Source organism: Peromyscus maniculatus, chromosome 2 (genome assembly GCF_049852395.1).
Source record: "Peromyscus maniculatus bairdii isolate BWxNUB_F1_BW_parent chromosome 2, HU_Pman_BW_mat_3.1, whole genome shotgun sequence".
In the NCBI taxonomy this organism is placed as follows: domain Eukaryota; kingdom Metazoa; phylum Chordata; class Mammalia; order Rodentia; family Cricetidae; genus Peromyscus; species Peromyscus maniculatus.
In genome coordinates this window covers 66,181,787-66,208,075 of record NC_134853.1, presented here as the reverse complement: position 1 = coordinate 66,208,075, position 26,289 = coordinate 66,181,787, and the positions used below count along the sequence as shown (strand labels likewise).

General features: G+C 44.9%; 1 protein-coding gene across 3 annotated transcripts in view; it reads right to left on the bottom strand.

Annotated features, from left to right (window-relative positions):
* Positions 1–22,641, bottom strand: part of Ube2r2 (ubiquitin conjugating enzyme E2 R2) — an 83,554-nt gene extending 60,913 nt beyond the window's left edge. For 2 of the 3 annotated variants that reach the window (XM_076563480.1, XM_076563481.1), the window contains exon 1: positions 22,346–22,628. In XM_076563480.1, the coding sequence (XP_076419595.1) occupies positions 22,346–22,522 (177 nt within the window). In that variant the 5' untranslated portion in view covers positions 22,523–22,628. Of the gene's footprint in view, positions 1–22,345 lie in introns of all 3 variants that reach the window. The other variant, XM_076563482.1, reaches the window with a different exon arrangement.
* Between the last annotated feature and the right edge of the window lie 3,648 nt (positions 22,642–26,289).

The following is a 26,289-nucleotide window of genomic DNA, read 5'->3' as shown; positions in this document are numbered from 1 at the left end:
TGACTCACAGCCATCTACAATGAGACCTGATGCCCTCTTCTGGCATGCAGGTGTACATGCAGATAGAGCAGTATATACATAAATAAATCTTTAAATATTACTAAAAAAAACAAACAAACAAACAAACAAAAAAGCAAAGTTGTAGCAAAACTTTTTTTTTTTTTTTTTTTTTTTTTTTTTTGGGTTTTTCGAGACAGGGTTTCTCTGTGTAGCTTTGCGCCTTTCCTGGAGCTCACTTGGTAGCCCAAGCTGGCCTCGAACTCACAGAGATCCACCTGGCTCTGCCTCCCGAGTGCTGGGATTAAAGGCGTGCGCCACCACCGCCCGGCTGTAGCAAAACTTTTATGGGCACTGAAACTTAAATTTCATATAATGTTCATGTGTCAAGAATACTATTCTTTTATATTCAATCACCCATTCTCTACTCCGCTGATGATTCCTTCCAACTGGAATACTTTTGAAATTTGAGACATTCTCTTTAGTCTAAAGAACTTTTCTTTTTAAATTTTTTTTACATTTATTTATTTACTGTATGTGTATATATGTGGGAGAGTGAGTGCCACAGCACATTTGGGAGAACAGAGGGCAATTTGGGGAGTCAATTCTCTCTTTCTGCCATATGGGTTCTAGGAAACAAACCCAGGCTGTCAGATTGGGAGGCAACCACCTTCCCATACTAAACCATCTCACTGCCCCCATAACTTTCTTTTAATTAATTCTAAATCGTTGCAGTAATTATTGCAACAGTACACGCCTGCTGGCAAAACTTGCCATATTTTCTTTTAAAATATGCTTGTTGGAGCACTTTACTGCTCTTCCAGAGGACCCGTATGGTTCCTAGTACCCATACCAACTCACAATTGCTCCAGCTCCAGGGGACCCAACACCTTCTTCTGGCCTCCCCAAGCACCCTCATACACATGACATAGACATAAATAAAAAACTAAAAATTAATATTAGAAAAATGTATTTATTTTGTATAATGTGCTGGGGATCTGACTCAAAGCCTCACACATGCAGGCAAGTGCTCCACCAACAACTCACATCCTCATCTCCCTCCCTCCCTCCCTTCCATTTACCTGTATATGCTTTAGATTTTTAATAAAGTTCATTTATTTTTACAACCTATTCTGTCTGAAACTGCTCTTCTTGCTTCAGTGTGAATGCTGTTTCCATTTCTGCTTATTTCACAATACATATATTATAAATGAAAACTGTCTTTTTTAAAAAAAAATTTTATTTTATGTACATTAGTATTTTGCCATGGGTGTCAGGTCCCCTGGAACTGGAGTTAGACAGTTATGAGCTGCCATGTGGGTGCTGGGAATTGAACCTGGGTCCTCTGGAAGAGCAGCTGGTGCTCTTAACCACCGAGACATCTCTCCAGTCCTGTGGAAACTGCCTTAAGTTTTTTTGAGCTGCTACAACAAAAATACCAGAAACTGGATGGCTTTTAAAGAATAAATGTTTTTTTCCCCTGCTATTCTGATCAAGAAGGGGATGTAGTTCTGCTAGTGGAGCACCTGCCTAAATGCTGCATAATCTAGGTGTGGCAGTGTATTCCTGTAACCTCAGCACTTGGAAGGCAGAGGCAAGATCAGGAGTTTAAGGCTAGCCTCAGCTACATCCAATGACCATGTCTCCAAAAAAAGGGTAGGGGGAGAAGGAGGGGAAGAGGGAGGGAGGGATGAACAAACGAATGCACGAACGAACAAACTGGAACCACTACCCAAGAAACCTCAGCACTGGCCAGGCAGTGGTGGAACACACTTTTAATCCCAAGACTCAAGAGGCAGAGGTAGGTAGATATCTGGAGGCCAACCTGGTCTACAGAGTAAGTTCTAGGACAGCAAGGGCTACACAGAGAAACCCTTCGTCAGAGGTGGGGGGTAGAGGGGAAGGAAAGAAAGAAAATAGAATTAAGCATATGACAAATCAAAGGTAGTGAAAACAATCCAAATGTCTGTCAAGAGGATCAACAAATTTCAGGATACAAGTAACCAATCAAAACATTCTATCTACTCAAACAATGTGAATCTTAAAGACGCTTGTCAAGCAAAATAAGCCATACCCAAGAATATACACTGCATTATTTCATTTGAATATTTCATATAAATGTCTGGAACATGAAAAACTAAATTACAGTAAGTGACTGGGGGCTAAACAACAACAAACCTGCCCGGCTGCTGCGATGGCTCAGTGGGTAAAGGCACTTGCAGCCAGGCCCAACACCCTGAGTTCAATCCTTAGGACCCACCAAATCCTACAAGTTGTTCTCTGACACACATGCTGTGGTAAGCACACAGCACCACACACATAAATGTAATTTTTAAATTTTGCCAGGCATGATGGTGCATGCTTTTAATTCTAGCACTTGGGAAACAGAGGCAGGTGGATCTATGTGAGTCGAGGCCAGCCTGGTCTACAGAGCAAGTTCCCGGACTGTTACACAGAGAAATCCTGTCTCCAAAAAACAAAGGCTGTAAAGTGGTAAAGTGGGGCTGGAGAGCTGGCTCAGCAGGTAAGAGCACTGGCTACCTTCCAGAGGACCTGGGTTCAGTTTCTAGACCGACCTGGTGGTTCCACATGTGACCGTGGAGGATCAGGACAAAAGTGGAATACATTGATGCAGGCAAAATAAAATGATTTTTAATTAAAACTTAAAGCGATTGTCTGGGATAATGTGGGGTAGGAATGATCAGAAAAGCAGCATAAAGGAATTTTTAGAATGACAGAGATGCCCTATAATTTGTGGTGGCGGTTATATGGGTGTGTAAACTTGCCAATATAAATCAGAATTAACTCAGTAATAGAACACCTGACTACGATACAAGGCTCTGGGTACCATCCCCATCAACACACACACACACACACACACACACACACACACACACACACACATGAAATGTTCACAGAATTAAAACTGGTAACAGTTAAAATGTAGAAACCCAAATATATTACCAACAAATGTGTAAATGGGAGCCCAGCAAATGTTTTAAAGGAAATGTGGGTTGGGGGACACAGCTCAGCTGGCAGAGTGCTCATCTATCATGCAAAAGCCCTGGGTTTGCTTGATTTCAGGAGCAGTGCATAAAGCGGAAGGTGGCTCATGCCTGTTAATTCCAGCACTTGGGAGGTGGAGCTGGGAGAATGAAACAAATTCAAGGTCATCTTTGGCTACATAGGGATTTCAAGGCAGGGCTGGTCTATAAGAAAGACTGTCTCAAAAAGCAGGAAACAGGAGAAAGGGAGAAAAGAGGAGAAAAAATATAACATGCTCAGGGCTGGGGATATAGACTGTTAACTCCATAGTTAAAGCACTTGCTGAGCATCTGCAAGGCTCTAGATTCAATCCTCAGAATCACAAAACAAAAATAAAACAGAAGATAAATGTACCTATGCAACAGAATGTTATTCAGCAATAAAAGAAATGAAGTAGGATGGACATATAGCTCATCTGTAGGCTTGCAAACGGGGTATGGTGGTACATGTGCATAACAGCACTCAGGGGATAAAGATCGAATAATAAAGATGCTGCCTTAAAAATAAATAAAAAGAGGTACATGTCACGCTACACATAAACTTTTTTTTTTTTTTTTCCGGAGCTGAGGACTGAACCCAGGGCCTTGTGCTTGCTAGGAAAGTGCTCTACCACTGAGCTAAATCCCCAATCCCGCTACACATAAACTTTGAGAACATTTGGCTAAGTGAAAGAAACCACTCATAAAAGACCACATGTTACATACTATGTAATTCATCATATGAAATGTTCAGGATCGGTAAATCAGAGACAGAAAGTAGAATGGCAGCTTCCTAAGGATGAAAAAGTCAGATAGTGGCATGCATGTGTCTGTAATCTCAGCACTGGGGAGGCTGATTCAAGAGAATGTCTACACAGGTTTGCCTATGTGTCCGAGGCCAGGCAAGTCTACACAGTGAGACTGTGGGAAGGCTGAAAAAGGCTTAATGACAAGACCCTGCTGCTGAAGACATCCCATAAACTGGTCAGATGACAGACATGGAGAAATCAAGCTGGAACTAAGAAGGAAGCGTTATCTATCTCTGCTGGCAAGCTCTCAAAACTGCAAGGTGTTATGTAGGCAGCTGGAGATGAGGATGAAGAAAGTCATCAGCAGTCTTACCCAGCTGTGAATCCTGTGAACTATAATATGTGCAAGATATGTCCATAGGGGAGGAGCGGTGGCACAGACCTTTAATCACACAACTCCAGAGGCAGAGGCAAAGCACAGTCAGCCTAGTCTACACAGGAGTTCCAGGCCAGCCTGTGGCACACAGTAAGACCCTGTCTTTAAAAAAGGTACACCCATTGGTGCAAAGGTAGCACAGCACTGAATGTTATGGATGTGCCACTGCCTGGCAAAGCTTCTTTTCTCAAAGCCTCTATCTTCAGTCTTTATTTTAGTGGGGGGGGGAGGGGGACTCAGCAGTTAAGAACACTGGCTGCTCTTCCAGAGATGATCCGGGTTCAGTTCCCAGCACCCACATGGCAGCTCACAACTGTCTTTATCTCCAGTTCCAAGGGATCTGACACCAATGCACATTAAAAAAAAAAAGTTAAATTATGTTTAGAAAAAAAAAAAAAAAAGAGCCAAGTGGTGGTGGCGCACGCCTTTAATCCTGCCACTCAAGAGGCAGGCTCCAAAACTACGCAGAGAAACCCTGTTGAGAAAAACAAAAAAGAGAAAAGAAAAGAAAAGAAACTTTCTTCTTACAGAGGGCCCAAGTTTGGTTCCCAGAACCTACATGGTGGCTCACAGCCATTTGTAACTCTGACCTCTTTGGGCACCAAGCACACATGGGTTACACAGGCCGGCAAAATGCTCATACACAAATAAATCTTTAAGATGAAACAGTCAATTCTCTGTGCTAGCCTGACCATCTGAGTTCAATCCCTGGCATGCACATCATGGTGGGAGAAAACCAACCTCTGCAAACTGGACTCTGACCTTCACAAGTCTACACACACACCCAAAATTTTTAAAAAGCTCTTCAAGGGCTGGACTTATCGTAACTCAGTGGTAGCACTCTTGCTGAATGAGAGGCCCTGGGTTCCACGCCCAGCACCACAAAAAACGGTTAGAAATTTGGAAGGCAGTGGGTGAGGGGTGAGGGGTCAGTGGAGGGCTTGCTTTGCCAGCAGGAGGACCTGAGTTTGAGCCCCAACACCCACATAAAAAGCCAGGAGCTGTGACACGTGCTTGGACTCCCAGCGCCAAGGAGACAAAGACAGGAAGATTCCCTGGGGCCCCAGGCCAAGCAGTCTACCCTAACTGGTAAGCTGTGGGCCAAGATGTGTATCAAAGAAGGTGGACAGTTGCTCAGGATCACCCCCAGGTGTCCTCTAGCCTTCACACACACAGTTTTAAAAGAAAAAAGAGTTTGTTGTTGTTGTTTTAATGCAGAAGGAGAGCGGCCAGGGAAAAGGCTCAGTAGGGAACATGCTTACAGGAGAGGAGAGAACTGACTCCCTAAAGCTGTCCTCTGTGCTCTACGTGTGCACCATAGCATGTGTGCACATCCCTACATCTTACACATACACACAAAAGAACATATTTTAAACAAACTAAACTATGGAAGGAGATGCTGCAGAGTTGAAATGAATGGCATTTCTCATGATCATCTTCCACAAAAACAACAGAGGTTAGTTGGTTGTTTTCAAGACGGTTTCCTGTGTAGCCCTGGCTGTCCTGGAATTCACTCTGTAGACCAGGCTGGGCTTAAACTCACAGAGATCCACCTGCCTCTGCCTCCTGAGTGCTGGGGTTAAAGGTGTGCACCAGCACTGCCTGGCATTAGTGCCCACCTTTTAAAATACATCTATTATACTGCTTCCCTGTTAATTTTCCTGAGAAGTTTGAGGACAACGTGTTACTGCGGCTCATCTTGAACTCGAAATCATCCTGCCTCAGTACCAGGATTATAAGGATATACCTCTGCACCTGGCCAGTAGTCCCAGCATATACACACACACACACACACACACACACACACACACACACACACACACACACACACACAACAGTAATTGAGACAGGATTTCTCTATGTAGCCTTGGCTGTCCTGGAGCTCACTCTATAGATTAGGCTGGGCTCAAACTCACAGAGATTCACCCGCCTCTGCCTCCTGAGTGCTAGAGTTAAAGGTGTGTGCCACCATCACCCGGCAACATTAAAAATTTTAACAGGTATTTATTTTCATAGCTATATACTTGAATATGATGATAAAGCATTCCATCAAGCTATAACCCCCTTATCCTGTTGATAAACCTTAAGAATGAAGTTTTAGCACAATAAAATTCAAAGTATCAAGAAAATATAGGGGCTGGGTGGTGGTGGCACACACCTTTAATCCCAGCACTCGGGAGGCAGAGGCAGGCAGATCTCTGTGAGTTCGAGGCCAACCTGGTCTACACAGCTAGTTCCAAGCAGCAGGGAAGGAAGGGAAGAAAGGAAGGGAGGGAGGGAGGGAGGGAGGGAGGGAGGGAAGAAAAGGTACTGAACCTGGGAATTGAACCCAGGTCCTCTGAAGAGCAGCCAGTGCTCTGAACTGCTAAGCCATCTCCAGTCCCAAATCTTTCTTTAAAAAAGGAAATTTGAGTCTCATCCAATTTCTCTTTTCTCCCCTCACCCCTATTACTCTGAAAACCCAGACTGGCCTAGAACTTACTATGTAGCCCAGGAAGGCCTCAAACTCAGAAATCCTCCTGTCTCAGCTTCTTGATGTTGGGATTGACAGGCATATAGCACCATGCCTAGTTTTTTTTTTTTGGTTTTTTCGAGACAGGGTTTCTCTGCGTAGCTTTGCACCCTTCCTGGAGCTCACTTGGTAGCCCAGGCTGGCCTCGAACTCACAGAGATCCGCCTGGCTCTGCCTCCCGAGTGCTGAGATTAAAGGCATGCGCCACCACTGCCCGGCTAAGAGGTGTTTTTTTTTTTTTGTTTTTTTTTTGTTTGTTTGTTTTTGTTTTTTTCGAGACAGGGTTTCTTTGTGTAGCTTTGCGCCTTTCCTGGAACTCACTTGGTAGACCAGGCTGGCCTCGAACTCACAGAGATCCGCCTGCCTCTGCCTCCCGAGTGCAGGGATTAAAGGCGTGCGCCACCACCGCCCGGTTCATGCCTAGTTTTTAACCTATCATATTTCTCCTATTCTTGGTCAAGAACAAATTCTCCTCAGTTACTCAATTTTAAAAACACATGCTGGGCTGCAGAGATGCCTCATCAGTGAAGAAATTTGTTGTTCTTGCAAAGGACCCAAGTTTGGTTCCCATGAGCCACATGGTGGTTCACAATCATTTGTAACTCTAGTTCCAGGAGATCAACCCTCTTCTGAGCTCCAAAAGCACCAGGTACACACAAGTACACCTACACATACATGCAGGCAAGACGCCATCCACGTAAGAATAACTACTTTTTAAATTATCTAACTGTAAGCCTCTAAAGCAGAAAAATAACTTTCACTCTCTGCCTGCCTTCCATCTGATAAAACTCCGCAAGGGAAACCATAAAGAAGAACGTGCTGGCTGGGTGCAGGGCCGTGCACTTATAGTCCTACTACCCCCAAGATTGAGACAGGAGAATTGTATGTTCCAGACCAGCCTGAGAGAGTGAAACCTTGTCTCAATAGTCATGGAGATTAGAACAGAGGCAGGCAGACCTCTGTGAGTTCAAGGCTAGCCTGGTCTACACAGTAAGATCTAGGCTCTTGTCTCAAAATAAATAAGCAATAAAATAAAAAACTTTTCTTGGAATAAATTATGAAGATTATTAGCATAAAAATTCCAAATTGAAGCTGGGCAATACTGGCTCAAACCTTTAATTCCAGCACTTGGGAGGCAGAGATAGGTGGATTTCTGTGGGTTCGAGGCCAGCCTGGTCTACAGAGTGAGTTCCAGGACAGGCTCCAAAGCTACAGAGAAACCCTGTCTTGAAAAAAAAAAAATTTTTTTTTTTTTAGTTATGTGTATATGTGTCTTTGTGTGGGTATGTGCATATTTGTGCTCACAGAGGCCAAAGGGATTGGCCAGCCTAGTCTACAGAGGCAGACACGGCTATACAGAGAAATCCTGTCTGGAAAGAAAAAAAAGTTCCGAACTCAGTCTAAATAGTCTTCTACTTACTACCCTACCCAGTCTGCTATTCCCTTGCAGTGCAAACTAGTTTTACAAAACTTTCAAAATTTAAATAAAGTTAGCATCTGGTATATATATACCCACAAATTAATTTTTTAAATGAACTTATGGGGCTGGAGAGATGGTCGGTTAAGGTCTTCTAGAGGACCTTGGTTAATTCCCAGCACCACACGGCAGCTCACAACTGTCTGTAACTTCAATTCCAGAGGATCTGACTCCCTGGAATCAGATGACACCAATGCACAGAAAATTAAATTAAATAAATTATTTTAAAAAATGAACTTATCAGTTGGGCATATAAGTAACAGCAGCACTCAAGGGTCAAGAAGGGGAGGGTCAAAACATGTTCAAAACCTTTCTGCTCTACAGCAAGTCCCAGGCCAGTCAGGAACACAGAGTAGAGGCTACAGACACAGCTCAGCACTTTCTGCTCTTGCAGAGGAGCCAGAGTTCAGTCCCCAGCACCCACATGGCAGTTGACAACCACCACCACCACCTCCACCTCCAGTTCCAGGGGAACCAATGCCTTCCTCTGGTCTCTGCAGGCTGCTGCCCACATGTGGTGCACATGAGCTCACAAAAACACACAATGAAAAAAAAGATAACTTAAAAAAAGGAACACATAATGAGACCTTATCTTTAATAAAAACAAACAAACAAAACAAAACAGTGGTGTCACACACCTTTAATCCCATCATTCAGGAGGCAGAGGCAGGCCTGTGAGTTTGAGGCCAGCCTGGTCTACAAATCAGTCTCAAGACAGCCAGAGCTGACAGAGAAACCGTCTTGAAAAACTTTAAAAAAAAAAAATTAAAATTAAAAAAAAAAAAAAACCTGAAACAAACTAACAAAACCCTTACAAGTATATAACTTTGAAACAAATACATTCTGATCATAAAATAATATTGAATATGTTGGTTTCCAAGGATTACATGGAGACTGGCTGAGGTAGTATATAATCCTAGCACTCTGGATATTGAGGCAGGATCAGGAATCCAAGGTCATCCTCACCTACAATAAAAGCCCATCTCAAAACAACAACAAAACTGGGTGTAGCTCCATACACCGTTAGTCCCAGCATTTGCTAGGCATAGGCAGGTCTCTGTGAATTCAAGATCAGCCTAGTACTCCAGCCTGGTCTACAAAGCAAGTTCCAGGCCAGCCAGGGCTATACAATGAGACCCTGTCTCAAAACACAAAAATAAAAAAGTTATCAGTTTCCCCACAACTTGTGGGCAGCCGAGATGGCTCAGCAGGTAAACAGCACTTACCACACTAGCCAGATGGCCTGAGCTCAGTGCCAGGAGAGGAGAGAGCCGACTCCTGGGAGCGGTCTTATCTCCACATGCACACTATGGCCCCCACACTAACACATTAAATAAAAAGTAGAATTACATGTAGAGATTTCCACCAGATTCTTGTTCCAACCTAAAGATTCTGATTCTGAAAAAGTACAAGCTGATAAAATGGGTCTTGCTATGTAGTCCCAACTAGCCTTGAACTCAGCCTCATTTAAAACAGAGAAAAACAGATAAAGGACAGAGAAATAGACAGTATTTTACATAACTATGCAGACTTCATTACTTTACTATGTGATCCTGAGCTGGGATTACAGGCATATACCACCTTACCCAGTCCTGTATTAACATATTTTTCAACTATTATTCAAGTTTCCAATTTGATTTAAGTAGTTTAGCTCTTCATCATATGCTTAACATTCTTAGAACACTGCCCTAAGCCCCATCTAAAATGCATTTAGAGATCTTCATGACAAAAACTTCAAGGGGGCTGGAGAGATGGCTCAGAGGTTAAGAGCACTGGCTGCTCTTCCAGAGGTCCTGAGTTCAATTCCCAGTAACCACATGGTGGCTCACATCCATCTATAATGAGATCTGGTGCAGACAGAACACTGCATACATAATAAATAAACAAACCTTAAAAAAAAAAAATCGCCGCCAGAGAGTCACCACACCTTTGATCCCAGCACTGGGGAGGCAGAGGCAGGCTGATCTCTGTGATTTCAAGGCCAGCCTGGTCTACAGTAAAGTGAGTTCTAGGACAGGCAGGGCTGTTGCAAAGAGAAAACCTGTCTCAAAAAACCAAAAATAAATATAAATAGATAAGTAAAAAAATAAATAAGTAGAAATCATCTCCCCCAATAATTGAATTTATGTAAAGCACCAAATATTGGAAATCCTTGGCCAAACTTAATGAAATCTACCTTATTCTCCTGATCTAGTTCGTATGTAAAAAGAAACTAAGTAAAAGAAAAATATTAAACTGAAAGATACTGGTATTCAATGCTTCCAAATTCAGATACTAGCTATCACTCAGGAAAAAATAAAGAAAATCTAAACATCCTTCAGAACTTGCTTCAATTTTACTTTTGTGAAATCATTAAATTTACTACTAAGTTTCCAATGTAAACATACTGACCTATAGAAATCTATTTCTATTAATTTATAAGAGATAAAACCAAATAATATCTGTAATATTTTAGGCCCAAGGCTGGATGGTGGTTAAAGGGTACCCACTACTCCACTTGTTTTCCTTTTTGAGATGGTGTGTGTGTGTGTGTGTGTGTGTGTGTGTGTATGTGTGTGTGTGTGTATGTGTGTGTATGTATATGTGTGTGTGTGTGTGTGTGTGAGTGTGTATGTATATGTGTGTGTGTATGTATATGTGTGTGTGTGTGTGTGTGTGTGTGTGTGTGTGTGTGTGTTGCCTAGACTGGCCTCAACTCCTAAACTCCTATGTCTCTTACTCCCTCAATCTTCCCAGTTTCTTGAATGGATGCACACCTCTGTTTGGGCTATATTTCTAAAATCTACACTACTTCATTGCAAAGGGTACATTCTAAGGGTGTATAGAGTAAATTTCCTTAGAAAATAAAATTTAGGCCGGGCGGTGGTGGCGCACGCCTTTAATCCCAGCACTCGGGAGGCAGAGGCAGGCGGATCTCTGTGAGTTCGAGGCCAGCCTGGGCTACCAAGTGAGTTCCAGGAAAGGCACAAAGCTACACAGAGAAACCCTGCCTCGAAAAACCAAAAAAAAAAAAAAAAAAAAAAAAAAAGAAAATAAAATTTATATTAGGGTAAAAGACAAAAAAAGTCCAACAACATAGGCAGTACAAAATTATAGCATGTATACTAAATAGCAATTAAAAATGTGGCATAAACTAAACATGATGGCATTTGTCTGTACTGAGATCTCAGCACTTAGGAGATGAAGGAAGACTAGGAGTTCATGGTTACCCAAGTTATCTCAAAACAAATTAAGAAGAAAAAAAATTATAGTAGTCCTAACATTCAGGAGACTGCAGACATAGCCGTCTTAAGTTCTAGGTCACTTAGGTTGCATCCTTCACAATCAGAACACCCTTCACAAACAATACAAGTAGTTCACACATATTGGCAACAGTGAGATCCCCAAGATAAAATTAAAATTTAAAAACAATGTTATCTGGTTAACACTTTAATATCATCTTATTAGGGACAATCATTCTGCTTCAGCCTGCAGAGTACAGGTGTGTACAACCACACCAGGCTGAAGCTTCTAATTTTAGAGAATATAGGTATGTTTATATATGCAAAGACTTTCTGGAGGATTACATTTTGAACAGTTAAGACAGACATTCATATTGCTTTTTTTCCTATACCAGTCTTTTTAAAAAATAAACATGCTAAATATCACTTATAAAACTTGAATTTCTGGGGGGCTGGAGAGATGGCTCAGAGGTTAAGAGCACTGGCTGCTCTTCCAGAGGTCCTGAGTTCAATTCCCAGCAACCACATGGTGGCTCACAACCATCTGTGAGATCTGGCGCCCTCTTCAGGCATGCAGGCAGCATGCAGACAGAACATCGCAGACATAATAAATAAATCTAAAAAAAAAAAACCTTTAAAAAAAAAAAAAAAAACTTGAATTTCTGTATAATATCTATGATGATAAAATTATATTATCTTCATCCACTGGGCTTGGGGGAGGATCTCTAAGATAAAGGGCAGCCGGGTCTACAGAGTGAGTTCCAGGACACCTAAGGCTACACAGAAAAACCTTATCTCTAAGGGGAAAAAAATTCATCCTATCTTGGACTTTTTTTTCCTTACCAAATTTACAAACCTAAATTTAAACAGCTCTTATAAAGAAAACAAAAACATTTAACTTATTAAACTGTTCTTTTTCATTTTACTTTTGTAGCATCAAGACTTGAACTGAAAGAAAGGTCTTATGCACCCTAAGCAAGCACCAACCACTGAGCTACAACCTCAGGCCTGATAGCTGGATCCTGAAGTGTGGATAAACAAGGGTTTAAGGACTGAAATGGAGGAGAAAGAGGCAAGGCTAGCTAAACAGGTTTGGAGCTCCAACTTCCCATCACTTTGTAACTGCCAACCTTTGGACAGCAGCATTAGTACTCTGATGAAATTCTTTGGTTTACAACAATAAGTAAATTTAACAATCCAACAGTCAATTCCACGAAATTGAAGGTAGCATCTCAGCTGTTAAACACACTCAACTGTTACAAATTAATGTTTTAGATCTGGAGAGGTAAGATGGCTCAGCAGTTAAGGGCACTGCTACTCTGTTCTCACAGAGGACAGCTCCCAGATGTAACTCCAGCTCCAGGGTATCTAATGTCTCTGGCCTCTCTGGGCACCTGTGCTCATATGCACATGTACATACAGACACACATACCCACACATTGGTTCTCTCCTACTATGTGGGTCCTGGATATTAATTAAACTCACAATCTTCAGGATCAGTGACAAGCACCCTGATCCACTGAATCATCTTGCCAGCACCACCACCCCTTTTTCTGGAAACAAAGTAACACCGTGTAACCCTGGCTGGCCTGGAACTCACTATAATGTAGACCAAGCAGGTCTGGAGCTCACAAAGCCTATCTCTGCCTCCAAGTTTGGTATTAAAGGTACATGCCATCACACCAGATCTTAATTTTTCTTAGAGTAGACACATACAGTTAGAATACGGAGAAATTAGAGCTCTCAAAGACTACAGCTAGGAATGTAACATGGTAGATCTACTATGTCTAGCAGTCTAATAGTTCCTCAAATACATAGATTTATCCTATGAACTAGCAATTCTATTCCTAGGTTAACACCCAAAAGAAATGAAAACATAGCCAGGCAGTGGTGGACACCTTTAATCCTGGCACTCACCAAGAAGAGGCAGGCAGAGTTCTGGAGGCCAGCCTAGTCTACCAAGTGAGTTTCAGGATAGCCAAAGCTACACAGAGAAACCCTGTCTCAAAAACCAAAACAGAAAAAAAGAAAAGAAAATCCAAAAGGAAAACTTTTTTTGAAGATCAGCTCCATTTTGCTCATTCTAAGTATGTACCTGGAGCAAGCATTTTTCTGTTTTAGTGAGGTTGGAGAATGCCCCAAAGCCTCAAACATGCTCAAACTCCCACTCCACCGAGTTACAGTTACAGCACAAAATCAATCGGGTATGCCTCCCTGTTGGAGACAACTTCTTTTTCTTGTTTTTTTTTTTTTAACTATTTTTAATTGCACACTTTTAAGATTTATTCGATTATTTCATGTAAATGTGTGTACCACATACCCACCTGGTGTCTGCCAGAGTCAGAATACCTGACTCTGATACCCTGGAACTGGATGAGACAGGGTTTCTCTGTGTAACTGCCCTTGCTGTCCTGAAACTCACTTTGTAGACCAGGCTGGCCTTGAACTCACAGAGATCCGCCTGCCTCTGCCTCCTGAGTGCTGGGATTAAAGGCGTGGGCCACCACACCTGGCTTTTAACTTCTATATTGTAAAAGTTAAAGATAGAACTAGGTTTATTTTGTTCCTTGGATTCTCCAAATGAGATTAAGCAATCTTTATCTTCATGGGACCACAGAAGTCAAGGCTGTTACTGCCAGCAGGTTTTACTAATGGCGCTCATTATCACTGCTGTGGAATGCTTCGCTTCCCCCTACATACATTTAGTTAAAGGATGTCTTTACAAAGATGCTAATGTGCTATACTAACTATATTACCAAGATGACAATCATCATCTTTTGTTGTGTGTCAACCCTTCAGTCATTAAGAGCCTGAGCTCTAAATCAGGTGACCCAGCAACTAGATAAAATGTCACTGACAGCAAATTCTAAAGTAAAATCCAACTTCTTCCTAGGAGGAAAAATGTAACCAGAGGAACTTCACAGTCCAAATAGATTGAAAGTTTAAATCAAACCTGGTCTACAGAACGAGGTCCAGGACAGCTAGGGCTGTTGCACCTGTCAAGAAACCCTGTCTCAAAAAAGGATCTCGGGCCAGGCGGTGGTGGCACACGCCTTTAATCCCAGCACTTGGGAGGCAGAGCCAGGCAGATCTCTGTGAGTTTGAGACCAGCCTGGGCTACGGAGCAAGTTCCAGGAACAGGCTCCAAAACTATACAGAGAAACCGTGTCTCGAAAAACCAAAAACCAACAAACAAACAAAAAGGATCTCTGAATTTAAGGCCAGCCTGGTCTACAGAGTAAGTTCCAAGAGAGTACTACATAGAGACCCTATCTCAGAGAGAGAACTCAAAAAATAATAGTATGTAGTATCAAAGTTGGTCTCAGCTCAAACAGGAGAAACCCTTAAGCCTAGAAGTTTGAAGCCAGCCTGGACAACATAGTAAGGCCCCTCTCAGAAAAACAAAAAAGAGCCAGGCAGCGGTGGCGCACGCCTTTAATCCCAGCACTTGAGAGGCAGAGGCAGGCGGATCTCTGTGAGTTCTAAGCCAGTTGTTTCTACACAGTGAATTCTAGGTGAGCCAGGGCTATGTACAGACCCTGTCTCAAAATTCCAGGTGAGCCAGGGCTATGTACAGACCCTGTCTCAAAATAAAAAAAAGAAAAGAAGGAAGGGAGGGAAGGAAGAAAAGAGGGAGGAGAATTAAACTGCTATTTAGTAGCATTTCCTAAATAGCTCACAATCTAAAGAGCCAGGTGTGCCCCCCCCCAAAAAAAAATGCTTAAGGTGGTGGTACACACATCTTTAATCCTAGCACAGTCAGAGGCAGGCGGATGTCTGTGAGTTCCAGGCCAGCCTGGTCTACAGAGTGAGTTCCAGGACAGCCAGGACTACTTCAGAGAAACCCTGTCTTGAAAAAAAAAAAAAAAAAAACAACAACAACAACCAAAAGCCAGATGTAGTAGCAATGCTTAGAACTTGGGGGTGAAGCAAAGGCAAAAGAGGAGGAATTCAGGAATTCCCTTCAAATCCAACATGGGCACAGGAAAGCCTGTCTCTAAAAATCAAAGAGCTTGCCAGCGGTGGTGGTGCACACCTTTGATGGCAGCACTCGGGATGCAGAGGCAGGTGGGTCCAGCTGGTCTACCCTGTCTGCAAAGGTAAGGCTCAAACAAGGGGCTGGTGGGACAGCACAGCAATGGAGACACTGGCACTCCCCTAAGGCAATGGCAGGAGTCTGAGCCACAAGGTGGGAGGAGACCAATGAATCCCAAAGTTGTCCTCTGACCTCAGAGTGCACACAGATGAAGTAAGCGGTGATAAACAGAGCCGGGGCAGGAGAGATGGCTCAGCAGTTTAGAGCATGGCTACTTTTCCAAGTTCTGAGTTCAAGTCCCTGCACCCACCTGTTGACCCACAGGCTCCAAAGTCCTCTTCTTCTCTTGTACATGCAGACAACACACCCATAACACATAAAAATATATATATAAATATTTAAAAATAAATGAACAAATTAAACAAGAAATAAGTAAACAGAGCAAAAGAGCCCATAACCTTACACTCAAACACTACTAGCAAGCTTTGCTCACTACAGAAAGCTTTTTTTTTTTTTTTTAAGAGAGAGACAGGGTCTCAGTTATCAGTACAGGCTGGCCTCAGTAATTCAAAAACTTATGACAATCCTCCTGCTGCAGCCTCCCATACACTGAGTTTATAGGTGTGTGCCACCATGCCCACCAGCTAAAGAAATTTTTTTTGCAGTAGTGAAGACTGAACCCATGGCCTGTAGCATGCTAGGTAAGACCTCTATCACTGAGGTATATCCTCATCTGGAAAGTACCCCCCACCCTCAGTTTCTGTGTGTAGCCCAGGCTGGCCTCTAACTCAGAGATCCACCTGCCTCTGTCTCCCGAGTACTGGGATCAAAGGCGTGTGCCACATTCACCCAACTTGGAAAGGGTTTCTTAATGAACAATAAAGCTTTACTGAGGTAGAAAAAGAGCTCCATGCAGCAGCAAGCGGGAAGACTCAAAGCCGAGACTGTCCGAAAAGGCATTTTTCAAAGCTAGAAATAACAGATTCCCTTAAAATAGAGTACTGTAGTCTTCCTGTAACTTCCTTTCCAGTTGACCACTACAATGCTTATTAAGTGACCTCTTTAACTTATGCCACAATTAACCAAGAGTAACTTCAGCTGGAACTGTAACTAGTGGTCATCAGCCTTGGCAGCAAGCACTCTTAACCAGCTGAGTGAGCTAGTCAGTCCCTGTGCCAACTTTCAGCGGCAGCTGGAGAGGAACACACTAAAAACTGAAATTTAAAAACACAAAAACAATGATCACAAATTGACCTTTTTCCAAGGAAGAACTAATCAGATAACTTAAGGAGAAAAACAGCAGAAAATGCCACTAAACAAATTTCTCCCAAAGACTGAAACAAAAAAAAAAAAAAAAAACACTTAAAGAGTTTTCATACTTGGCCAAAGAGCTGGCTTAACAGGTAAAAAAAAGCATTTGCTGCCAAGTCTGCTGACCTGAGTTCCATCTCTGGTAGCCACACTGCAAAAGCAGAGGACTCACTCCCAGAAGGATCATGCGAGCATACACATACACTTAAATATAAGATTCTGGGCTGGAGAGGTGGCTCGGAGGATAAGGCACTTGTTATTCTTGCAGAAGACCCAGGTTTGAGTTCAAGCACCTACGTGTAGCTCACAGGTGGACATCTTCAGATCTTTTCAGGCACCAGGCACACGTGTGGTACATAGACATACATGCAAGCAAAGCACTTCTATTAAAAAAAAAAAAAAAAAAAACAGCGGCAGTCAGGTGGTGTTGGCGGCGGTGGTGGCACACTGCCTTAATCCCAGCACTCGGGAGGCAGAGGCAGGCGGATTTTTGAGTTCAAGGACAGCCTGGGCTACACAGAGAAATCCTGTCTCAAAGACAATAAACCAAACAAAGGTGCAGCATGGGCTTGAGGGATGGCTCGGCTTTAAGACCACTCGCTGCTCTCGAAGAGAAACCAGATTCAGTTCCTAGCACTCACAACAGGCTCACAACCACCTGTGACTCTAGTTCCAGGAGATCCAATGCCCTCTTCTGGCCTCCTCGGACCAGGCCACATCATGCACATACACACACACAAGCACTCACATATGCACATAAAATAAAAATTGATAATAATAATAATTTTGGTTTTTTGAGTCCAGGTTCCTCTATACAACTCCTACTGTCCTGGCACTATGGCGACCAAACTGGTCTCAAAGCCACTGGTCTCTGCCTCCAGGGATTAAAATGAATATATAAAAATATATCTTAAACACTCGGGAGGCAGAGGCAAGGAGATCTCTGAGTTCAAGGCCAGCCTGGTTTACAGATTGAGTGCCAGGAAGCCAGGGCTTAACAGAGAGAGTCTTTCTTGAAAACAAACAAAACAAAACAAATGTGTATGTAAAATGCAATAAAAAAAAAAATCCTAGGAGCTGGAGATGGCTCAGCCAATTAAGGGCACTGGCTGCTCTTCCAGGGGACCAGGGTTCAAGTACTAGTACCCACATAGCAGCTCATAACCATCTATAACACCAGTTTCAGGGGATCTGGTGACCTCTTCTGTCTTCTATGAACATCAGGTATGCATATGGTGCACGGACATACATTCAGGCAAACACCCAGACAGACACACACACACACACACACACACACACACACACACACACACACACACTGAGTTCAAGGCCAGCCCGTCTACATATTGAGTTCCAGGACATTGATGACTATGTAGAAACCCTGTTTCAATGACCACTCCCCCACCCCCCAAAATAAAAATTTCTGAGGGTAAGAATGATGGTTCTGTAGTTAAGAGCATTTGCTCTTTTTCAAGAGGACCCAAGATCAGTTTCCAGCAACCACATCAGTGGGCCCATAACCCTCTGCAACTCCAGTTCCAGGGGATCTGATGCCCTCTTCTGGCTTCTGAAAGCACCCAAGCCCCATGGCAAACAGTCTCTCTCTCTCTCTCTCTCTCTCTCTCTCTCTCTCTCTCTCTCTCTCTCACACACACACACACACACACACACACACACACACACACACACATTTTTAAAAGAGTTTCCATTTTTGATGTTGAGGATATAACTCAGTTGGCAGAGTGCTTGTCTGGCACACACAATACCCTGGGTTCAATCTCCAGCATGGCATAAACCTGGCATGATGACAAAAGCCTGTAATGCCAGCATTTGGGAGGTGGGAGGCAAGAAGATCAGAAGTTTAAGGTCATCCTTGGCTACATAGTTGGCTACAAGCCAACCTAGGTTATATGAGGCATGTCTTTAAAAAAAAAAGTATTTTCATACTTTCCCAGAACAGGGTAGCACAGACCTATTATCCTGGCCTTTCAGAGGCCTGAGAAGAGGGATGGTGGGTGAGCTGGAAGTCCACACAAGTTACAGAGTAAGTTCCTAGCCATCATGAACTGTAACCAGGATCTCATCCTGGAGCACAGGCTGGCACCAACACTGCAAATATGAACCATGGGAGTAAGGAGTTCTGGATGGGAGTGGGGAATGGGTGGCATTTTTCTTAAAAAAACAAACAAAAAAAACCCTAAACAATAAAAATGCTGAGGGCACAGCTTCAATGATAGACTTCGAGAAGCCCCGGGTTCAATCCCCAGCATCAAAAAATTAGTACGGGGCAGACAAGATGGATCAGCAAGTAAAGCTCTTGCCATACAAGCCTGTAAATCTGGGTTTAATCCCTAGAACCCACACAAAGATAGAAGGAAAAACTACCCCCCAAAAGCTGCCCTCTGACCCCTACAAATAAGCTGTGCACACGCACGCACACAAAAAAAAAACCACAATTTTTAAAAATTAAGACAGAAAAAAAAATAGGGCACACAAATCCTAATATTAAGAAATTTAGCCAGGCAGTGGTGGTGCAGGCCTTTAATTCCAGCACTCAGGAAGCAGAGGCAGGTGGATCAAGGCCAGCCTGGTCTACAGAGAGTTCCAGGACAGCCAGGAATACACAGAGAAACCCTGTTTTGAAAAAAAAAAAATAAAAAAAATTTAAACAGGAACTGAAGAGTTGGCTCAGTGGCTAGGAGCATCTGCTGCTCTTGCAGAGGACCCAGGTTCAATTCCCAACACCCAGAAGGTGGCTGACAACCATTTGTAACTCAAGTTTTTGGAGGATCCAATGCCCTCTTCTGAACTCTGAAAACACCAAGGAAGCACACACATGGTATACATACATACATGAAAGCAAAAACAGCCCAGCAGAGGCAGAGACAGGCAGGATCTGAGTTCGAAACCAGCCTGGGCTACAGAGCTAGGTCCAGGAAAGCCAAGGCTCCATAGAGAAACCCTGTCTGGAAAAACGAAAACCTTTTTTTTTTTTTCCTTCAAGACAGGGTTTCTCTGTGTAGCTTTTCGCCTTTCCTGGAACTCACTCTGTAGCCCAGGCTGGTTTCGAACTCACAGAGATCCACCTGCCTCTGCCTCCTGAGTGCTGGGATTAAAGGCGTGCGCCACCACCGCCTGGCGAAAACCATCTTAAATAAGAACTAAAGCTCTTTCTTTTCTCTTTTCCACCCCCCTCCTGCTATGCAGACCTGGTCGGCCTAGAACTTACTATGTAGACTAGACTGGCCTCTAACTTGTTTGCAAAACTCCTGCTTTTGCTTCTTGACTGCTGGGATTTCAAGGACATGTGTGGGTCCAGAACCCAGGGTTTTAACAATGACAGACAAGCCCTCTACCACTGAGGTACACCCAGTCCCCAAAGCCAATCTTCGCATCAGGACTAAAGCTATAATTTATTTTGTTGTGTGTGTTGCTGGGGTTTAAAATCAGGGCTTCATCCATGATAAGCAAGTACTCTACCACTGAGCTACAGTCTCAGCCCAAAGCCTTTATTTTAAATTATGCTACAGGAAGTATTTCTATATTATCATTTCCAAATCAAGAGTGCCACATTCTGTTCCCCATTAGTAAGCAGAAGTATTATTTTCTTTCATAGTTTAAAAAAACAACAAAACAACAAAACTCCAATAGAGGGAGATTACCCATTCACCTTAACTATTGTTTCAGTAATAATACTTTTTGGAAATTAAACTGTTTCCTTAAGTCAGGTGTGGTGGTACAGGCCTCTAATCCCAGCACTCAGGAGGCAGAGGCAGGTGGATCTCTGTGAGTTCAAGGACAGCCTGGTCTACTGAGAGTGTTCCAGGACAGCCAAGGCTACAAAGAGAAACGCTGTCTCAACCAAAAGAACAAAAAACAAAAAGCAAACTAACAAACTGTATCCTTTAAATTTAACCAGGCATTTGCTTTCCAAGTGTTTTCTAGGAAAGTTATCATATGAACTCCACTTTGTGCAATACTTCCAATATCTACAAATGAATGTTTATATTTGACAGTACATACAACATACCTCAACATGGACACAAAAATATCCTTTCCAATCTGTCACTAATAACATGAACCTTTACTTAGTAATTTTAAGCACCTGCATCTAAAAAGTATAGTGTATACTGACCACAAAAGATGAAGCAAACAGTTGGTAAGGATACCTACCACTCTTACATAAGATTCTAAAAATGTCCTTTTACTAAGTATTCAGCAACTATCACATGCATGAATGTTAAGCATTCTCTATCAATCCTATTTTCAACAAAGTTGACCCAGTTTAAAGCCTGAAATTGAGGCTTTTGAACGGTACAAAATAAGAGTTAAGTAATTGGGTAGTCCTAAAAATACACATCACAACTACATGACTAAGATATTCGTTTAAAACTTGTGCCAAGATAACCCCTCCCTTCAAAACAAACTAAAATTGACTCATTGGCCTATTTTACTTAATTCTAGAAATTTAAAAAAAAAAAATGGATTCCTAAACACTCATTTCCTCTGACTCTACCCCCAACTCCATCTTCACTCAGGGATTCCACCCTCCAAAAAAACGCTTTAGTCAAATCAAGACAAAACAAAAACAAAACAACAAAAACCCCTCAGTGTCTCGAAGTACTGAACTCAGGAATCATTCGTGGAAGACAATAGAAACAATGTATATACAGAGGCTGCCCAAGGAACCACTCCACCAGGAGAGAAACCCTCTCACCTCAGATGCTTCTCATTTGTGGGACGACCCCATTTGCAGGAGCTAACCACCTAAGCAAAAGCTTTCAATTTTCTCTCCCTAAAGTGGGAAACTATGAATCTCTCTGCCTGACATGTCCCACCCTTTGTGGATGTTTGTACGGGGGGGGGGGGGGTGCTTGTAAACTTGGTAGGAAAGGACAAAGGGCATTCTGAAAGCAGGGGAGACTACGGAGTAAATGAGGGCAGAAAGAAGGCTAAATTAAAGTCCCCTCGAGCAGATGTGCAAGGCAACGCCAGCACACCACCCTCCCTTTTTTGGCCGCCCTCCCCCAGGGTCCTCTTCCTTATTACCACCTACTGGAACCAAAAGTTGGGACTACTCCTACCCAAGACCAACAAATCCTCCAAATGTCAGGGCACTAGCAACATCGGGAATGACAGGCTTAATGTTCCTCCCCCACATTCCCTCCCCCCCCCAAAAAAAAAAGAGAAAAGTCCAATCCAATAAGTGCAGGTCACCCTGCCCTCTGGGGCAGTTCCAGCCTGCGCAGGGAAGGCTCGGATGGGTCGAGAGAGAGAAGCTAGACCATCTCTATTTCCACACACCCTCAGCTGGAGAAACAAAACAAAGGCAGCCCTCCTTCCCGGTAGCCAACTACCCCAGCCACAGAGGCTTTCCCATTTCCCGGTGCAGTCTGGCCTCCCGCCCCCGCCCCATGACAAAGAAAAGGCACTTGGTGAGCAAGGCCTTCCTGCCTCCACGGATGGGGGAGGGGGCTGCGAGGTGAGGAGCCCCCTCGGCTCCCCCGCGCTCACGCTCCCGGCCCGCGGCGGAGAGCGGAGGCCCGGGCAGCGGGGCCGGGAAGGGGTGGGTAAGGGGGGTACCTTGAAGTAGCCGCCTTCGTAGAGGGTGTTAGGGGGTCCGAAGATGGCCACCTCCCAGTTGTAGAGGTCGGACTCATCCACCAGGGTGATCCGGAAGCCCTCCACCGGTTCCTCCTGCAGGGATTTCAGCTCAAGCATCAAGGCTTTTTGCGAGCTGGTCATCTGCTGCTGGGCCATCGCGGCGGCGGCGGCGGCGGCGGCGGCGGCGGCGGCCGTGCGGGGCCGCGGCCCCAGTCCTCGCGCACCGGCCGGGCCGGACCAGGCCCCTCCCCTCTGCTCGCCCTCGGGCCGGGCCGGGCCCCTGTCTTCACACGCCTGGCGGGGCCTGATGGATCAGGCCCCAGACGGCCCGTGGGCCCGCCCGGGGTCCTCCTCACTCTCGACGCGGGCCGGCCCGGGCCCTCCTCACACTCGGGCCGGCCGGGGGCGGGCCTGAGGGAGTTGGGGGAATCCGCTCCGGGACCCGGGCCTCCCCCCCCCGGAGGGGGCCTCTACTTGGAGCGGGGGGGGAGTGGAGGTGGAAGCGAAGGAAGGCGGCGGAGGGCAGGCGGTGGTGAAGACAGGGGGACCGGGCTGGGCCGGGAGCGCCGTGCTCGCTTGCCCTCTCGTTCGCCGCGGGGGCCGGAGGGGCGCACGAGGGAGGGGTGCGCCGTGCGCTGGGGTCTCGGGACGGTGGCGGCGGCGGCGGCGGCGGCAGCGGCTGCGCGGGGGGAGGGGCGGAGGAGAAGAGCGAGAGCGCCTCGCGCCGCGGGAGCGACAGAGCCGAGAAGGAGGGAGGGAGGGAGGGAGGACGGGAGGGAGGGAGGGAGGGAGGGGAGGAGGAGGAGGAGGAGGAGGGGCGCGCGCCGGGAGGGGGGCGGCTCGCGGCGGCAGCGGCCCGGTGCGCGTGCGCGCGCCCCTCCTTTTTCCCCCCGCCCTCCTCGCTCGGCTCGGCTCGGCTCGGCTCCTGCACCCGCCTGCCCGCTTCTCCCCCGCCGCCGGGGCCCCACGGTGGCGGCGCTTTGTGACGCCCGCGCGCGCGTGTCCCCCACCCTTAAAGAGCCAAGCGGCGGTGGGGATCAAGGGCGGGTCGCGGAGGATCGCTGTGGGCCCTCAGTGACGGTTGTGCGGCCTGACGCCGCGGTTCCAGAGGCGTGCCCCGGAAGGAACCTCAGCTCCTCAGGCTCTCCAGCGCTCTCGCCCTGTGTGTCCTCCTGGCCTCCGCAGTCTTGTGTGGATCCCCGGTCCCCTGCGGGCTCCTCTCGGCGACACCCAGTCTGTGGTCCCCACACTTAGTAGATGCTAGAGTAAGCTGCACCTCCCGCTGCTCGAGCCCCTAGGCAAGACGCCCACCTTAGGGAAGCCAGTCTCCCAAAAGAGAACTAGAGAAAAAGCAGACAAGCTAGCTCCTGCTTCCTTTTACCGAGAGAAGGTTGTGTGGCAAGAGTAGGAAACTAATGCTGAACCCGATTCCAGGTCCTACTCCGTGAGATTTGGGGAAGAGCGCTGCCTGTACCTTTTTAGAGTACTTGATTGCAAAATACTGAGGTTGGTCTGGTATGAGTTGGAAAGGAAGAGAGAGGACAAAAGCAGAAGGGTCAGTGTGAGGCCAACCTGGTCTACTTGCGTAGTTCCTTGCCAGTCAGCGCTACATAGTGAGACCCTCAGTGTGAGGCCAACCTGGTCTACTTGCGTAGTTCTTTGCCAGTCAGCGCTGCATAGTGAGACCCCCACCTCTAAAAACAAAAGGCTGTGGTTGAATTTTTATCTCCTACGGATCCGTTCTGCTTGGTCTGCCTGGACCTGGCATGACTGAAGACAGAAACATAGTCTTCAGTCCCTGCGTTAGGATACTCAAGGATTGTTTGATACAGAAACCAGGATACTACTAGGCATGGTGGCTCACGCCTTTGATTCCAGCACTCGATAGGCAGAGGCAGGCTGACTGAGTTCAAGGCCAGCCTGATCTACATAGCAAGATCCAGGAAAAAAACAAACAAAAAACAGAAACCAGAGTACTGAGGCAAGTTCCAAACACACCATTTTGGGTTCAGAAAGCTCCATTCCAACTACTTGTTTGATCAGCTTCTGTAAAAGAAGATTAAGTGCACCTAACACAAGGAGTTGTAATGGTTAAATTAAATCTACAGCTAATAAGACTTTACTTTTACAAAAGTTTCAGATCTATAGAAACAGTAAAGCACTTAGCACCCAGTTCCCTATAACATCTTCCATAGTATAGGGCAATTACTGTGATTTATAAACCAATACTGACAGCTCAGCATGATGCTGCGTGCTTGTGATCCCAAGATTCTGGAGGTTGAAGCAGAAGGATCACTTCGAATTCTAGTCCTGCCTGACTCATAAAAGAACCTTTCTTAAAACCAAGTGCTGCTGCTGCTGCTGCTGCTGCTGCTGCTGCTGCTGCTGCTCACCTGTAATCCCAGCCCTCTGGGAATAGAGACAAGAGGATCAGTTCTAGGCTACAAGACCCTGTCTCAAAACAAGGAGCCTGTGAGAAGCCTCAGCTGATAAAGGGGAACTGCTGCTAAGCCTGAAGACAGAAGGAGTCCCAGGATCCACGTGGTGGAAGTAAAGAACTGATTCCCACAAGTTGTAAATTGTCCTCTGACCTACACTCAGTGCTTGCAATGGCACACACTAAATAATAAATAAATGATGTAATTTAAAATTGTTTAAATATTTTAGATGGTGTGTGTGTGTGTGTGTGTGTGTGTGTGTGTGTGTGGCTTGCTTGTGTGTATGTCTGTAACACATTCAAGCCTGGGGGCTGGAGAGATTATCAGTGGTTAAGAGCATGTACCTGAGGAACTTCTGGAGGACCTGAGTTCAATTCTCAGCACCCACATCAGATAGCTCACAATCACATATAACTCCAGTGTGGTCACCCAAACTCACATGTACTTATCTATACAAAAATACACATGTAAACATAATTTTTTTAATATAAAAAAGGAGGGGACTGAAGAAATGGTTCAGTGGTTAAGAGCATTGCTGTTCTTGAAAAGGACCTGGACTTAGTTCCCAGCACCCACATGGTGACTCAAAAACACTTGTAACTCCACTTGCAGGGGGTCAACACCCTTTTCTTACCTCCATGGGCACTGTAATCACATGGTGTACAGACATACATACACACCTTTAATCCCAGCACTTGGGAGGCAGAGGCTGATGAATGTGAGTTGAAGCTAGCATGGTCTACAGAGTGAGTTCTAGGACAGCCAGGGCTACACAGAAGAACACTGTCTCAAAAAACAAACAAGAAAAAAAAATCCATATACACATTAAGTCAAAAACATTCCTTTTTTAAATTGTATTTATTTATTTATTTATTTATTTGGTATTTTTGAGATAAACTACTCACTATATAGATCAAGCTGGCCTCAAACTCACAGAGATCCACCTGCCTCTACTTCTGCCTCCCAAGTGCTGGAATTAAAGTCATGTGTCACCACACCAGGCAACTTTTAAAAAGTTTTTTTTAACCCCAATGTTTCCAGTTCTGCCGCCCTCTTTCTCTTTAAACAATGGCCTAGTGGCAGATGCCAGCATGCAGCCCTTCATGAAGACCTGAGGATAAGACCATCACCCTAGGGGCTGAGCCCAGTGACACCATTCTCAGGACCAAAATCTAAGGTATAAAGAAGGCATCCAGCACAACCGGCAGAGCTGATGTTCACCAGGAAGCAGCTGGAGAATGACCACACCTTGTCAGACTACAATATCCATAAAGAGTCCCCCCTGCACCTGTGTGGTGGCATCACAAAGCTGTCCCTTTGCCAGCTCATCCAGAAGTACATCTGGGACAAGATGATCTGTCAGAAATGCTGCTAACCCCTGAACCCAGGTGCAGTGTAGTCAACTGCCACAAGAAATGCACCCAGAACAACAACCAACTTGTACCTAAGAAGGTCAAATCAAGTTGAGGGCCTGCTTGGCCCATG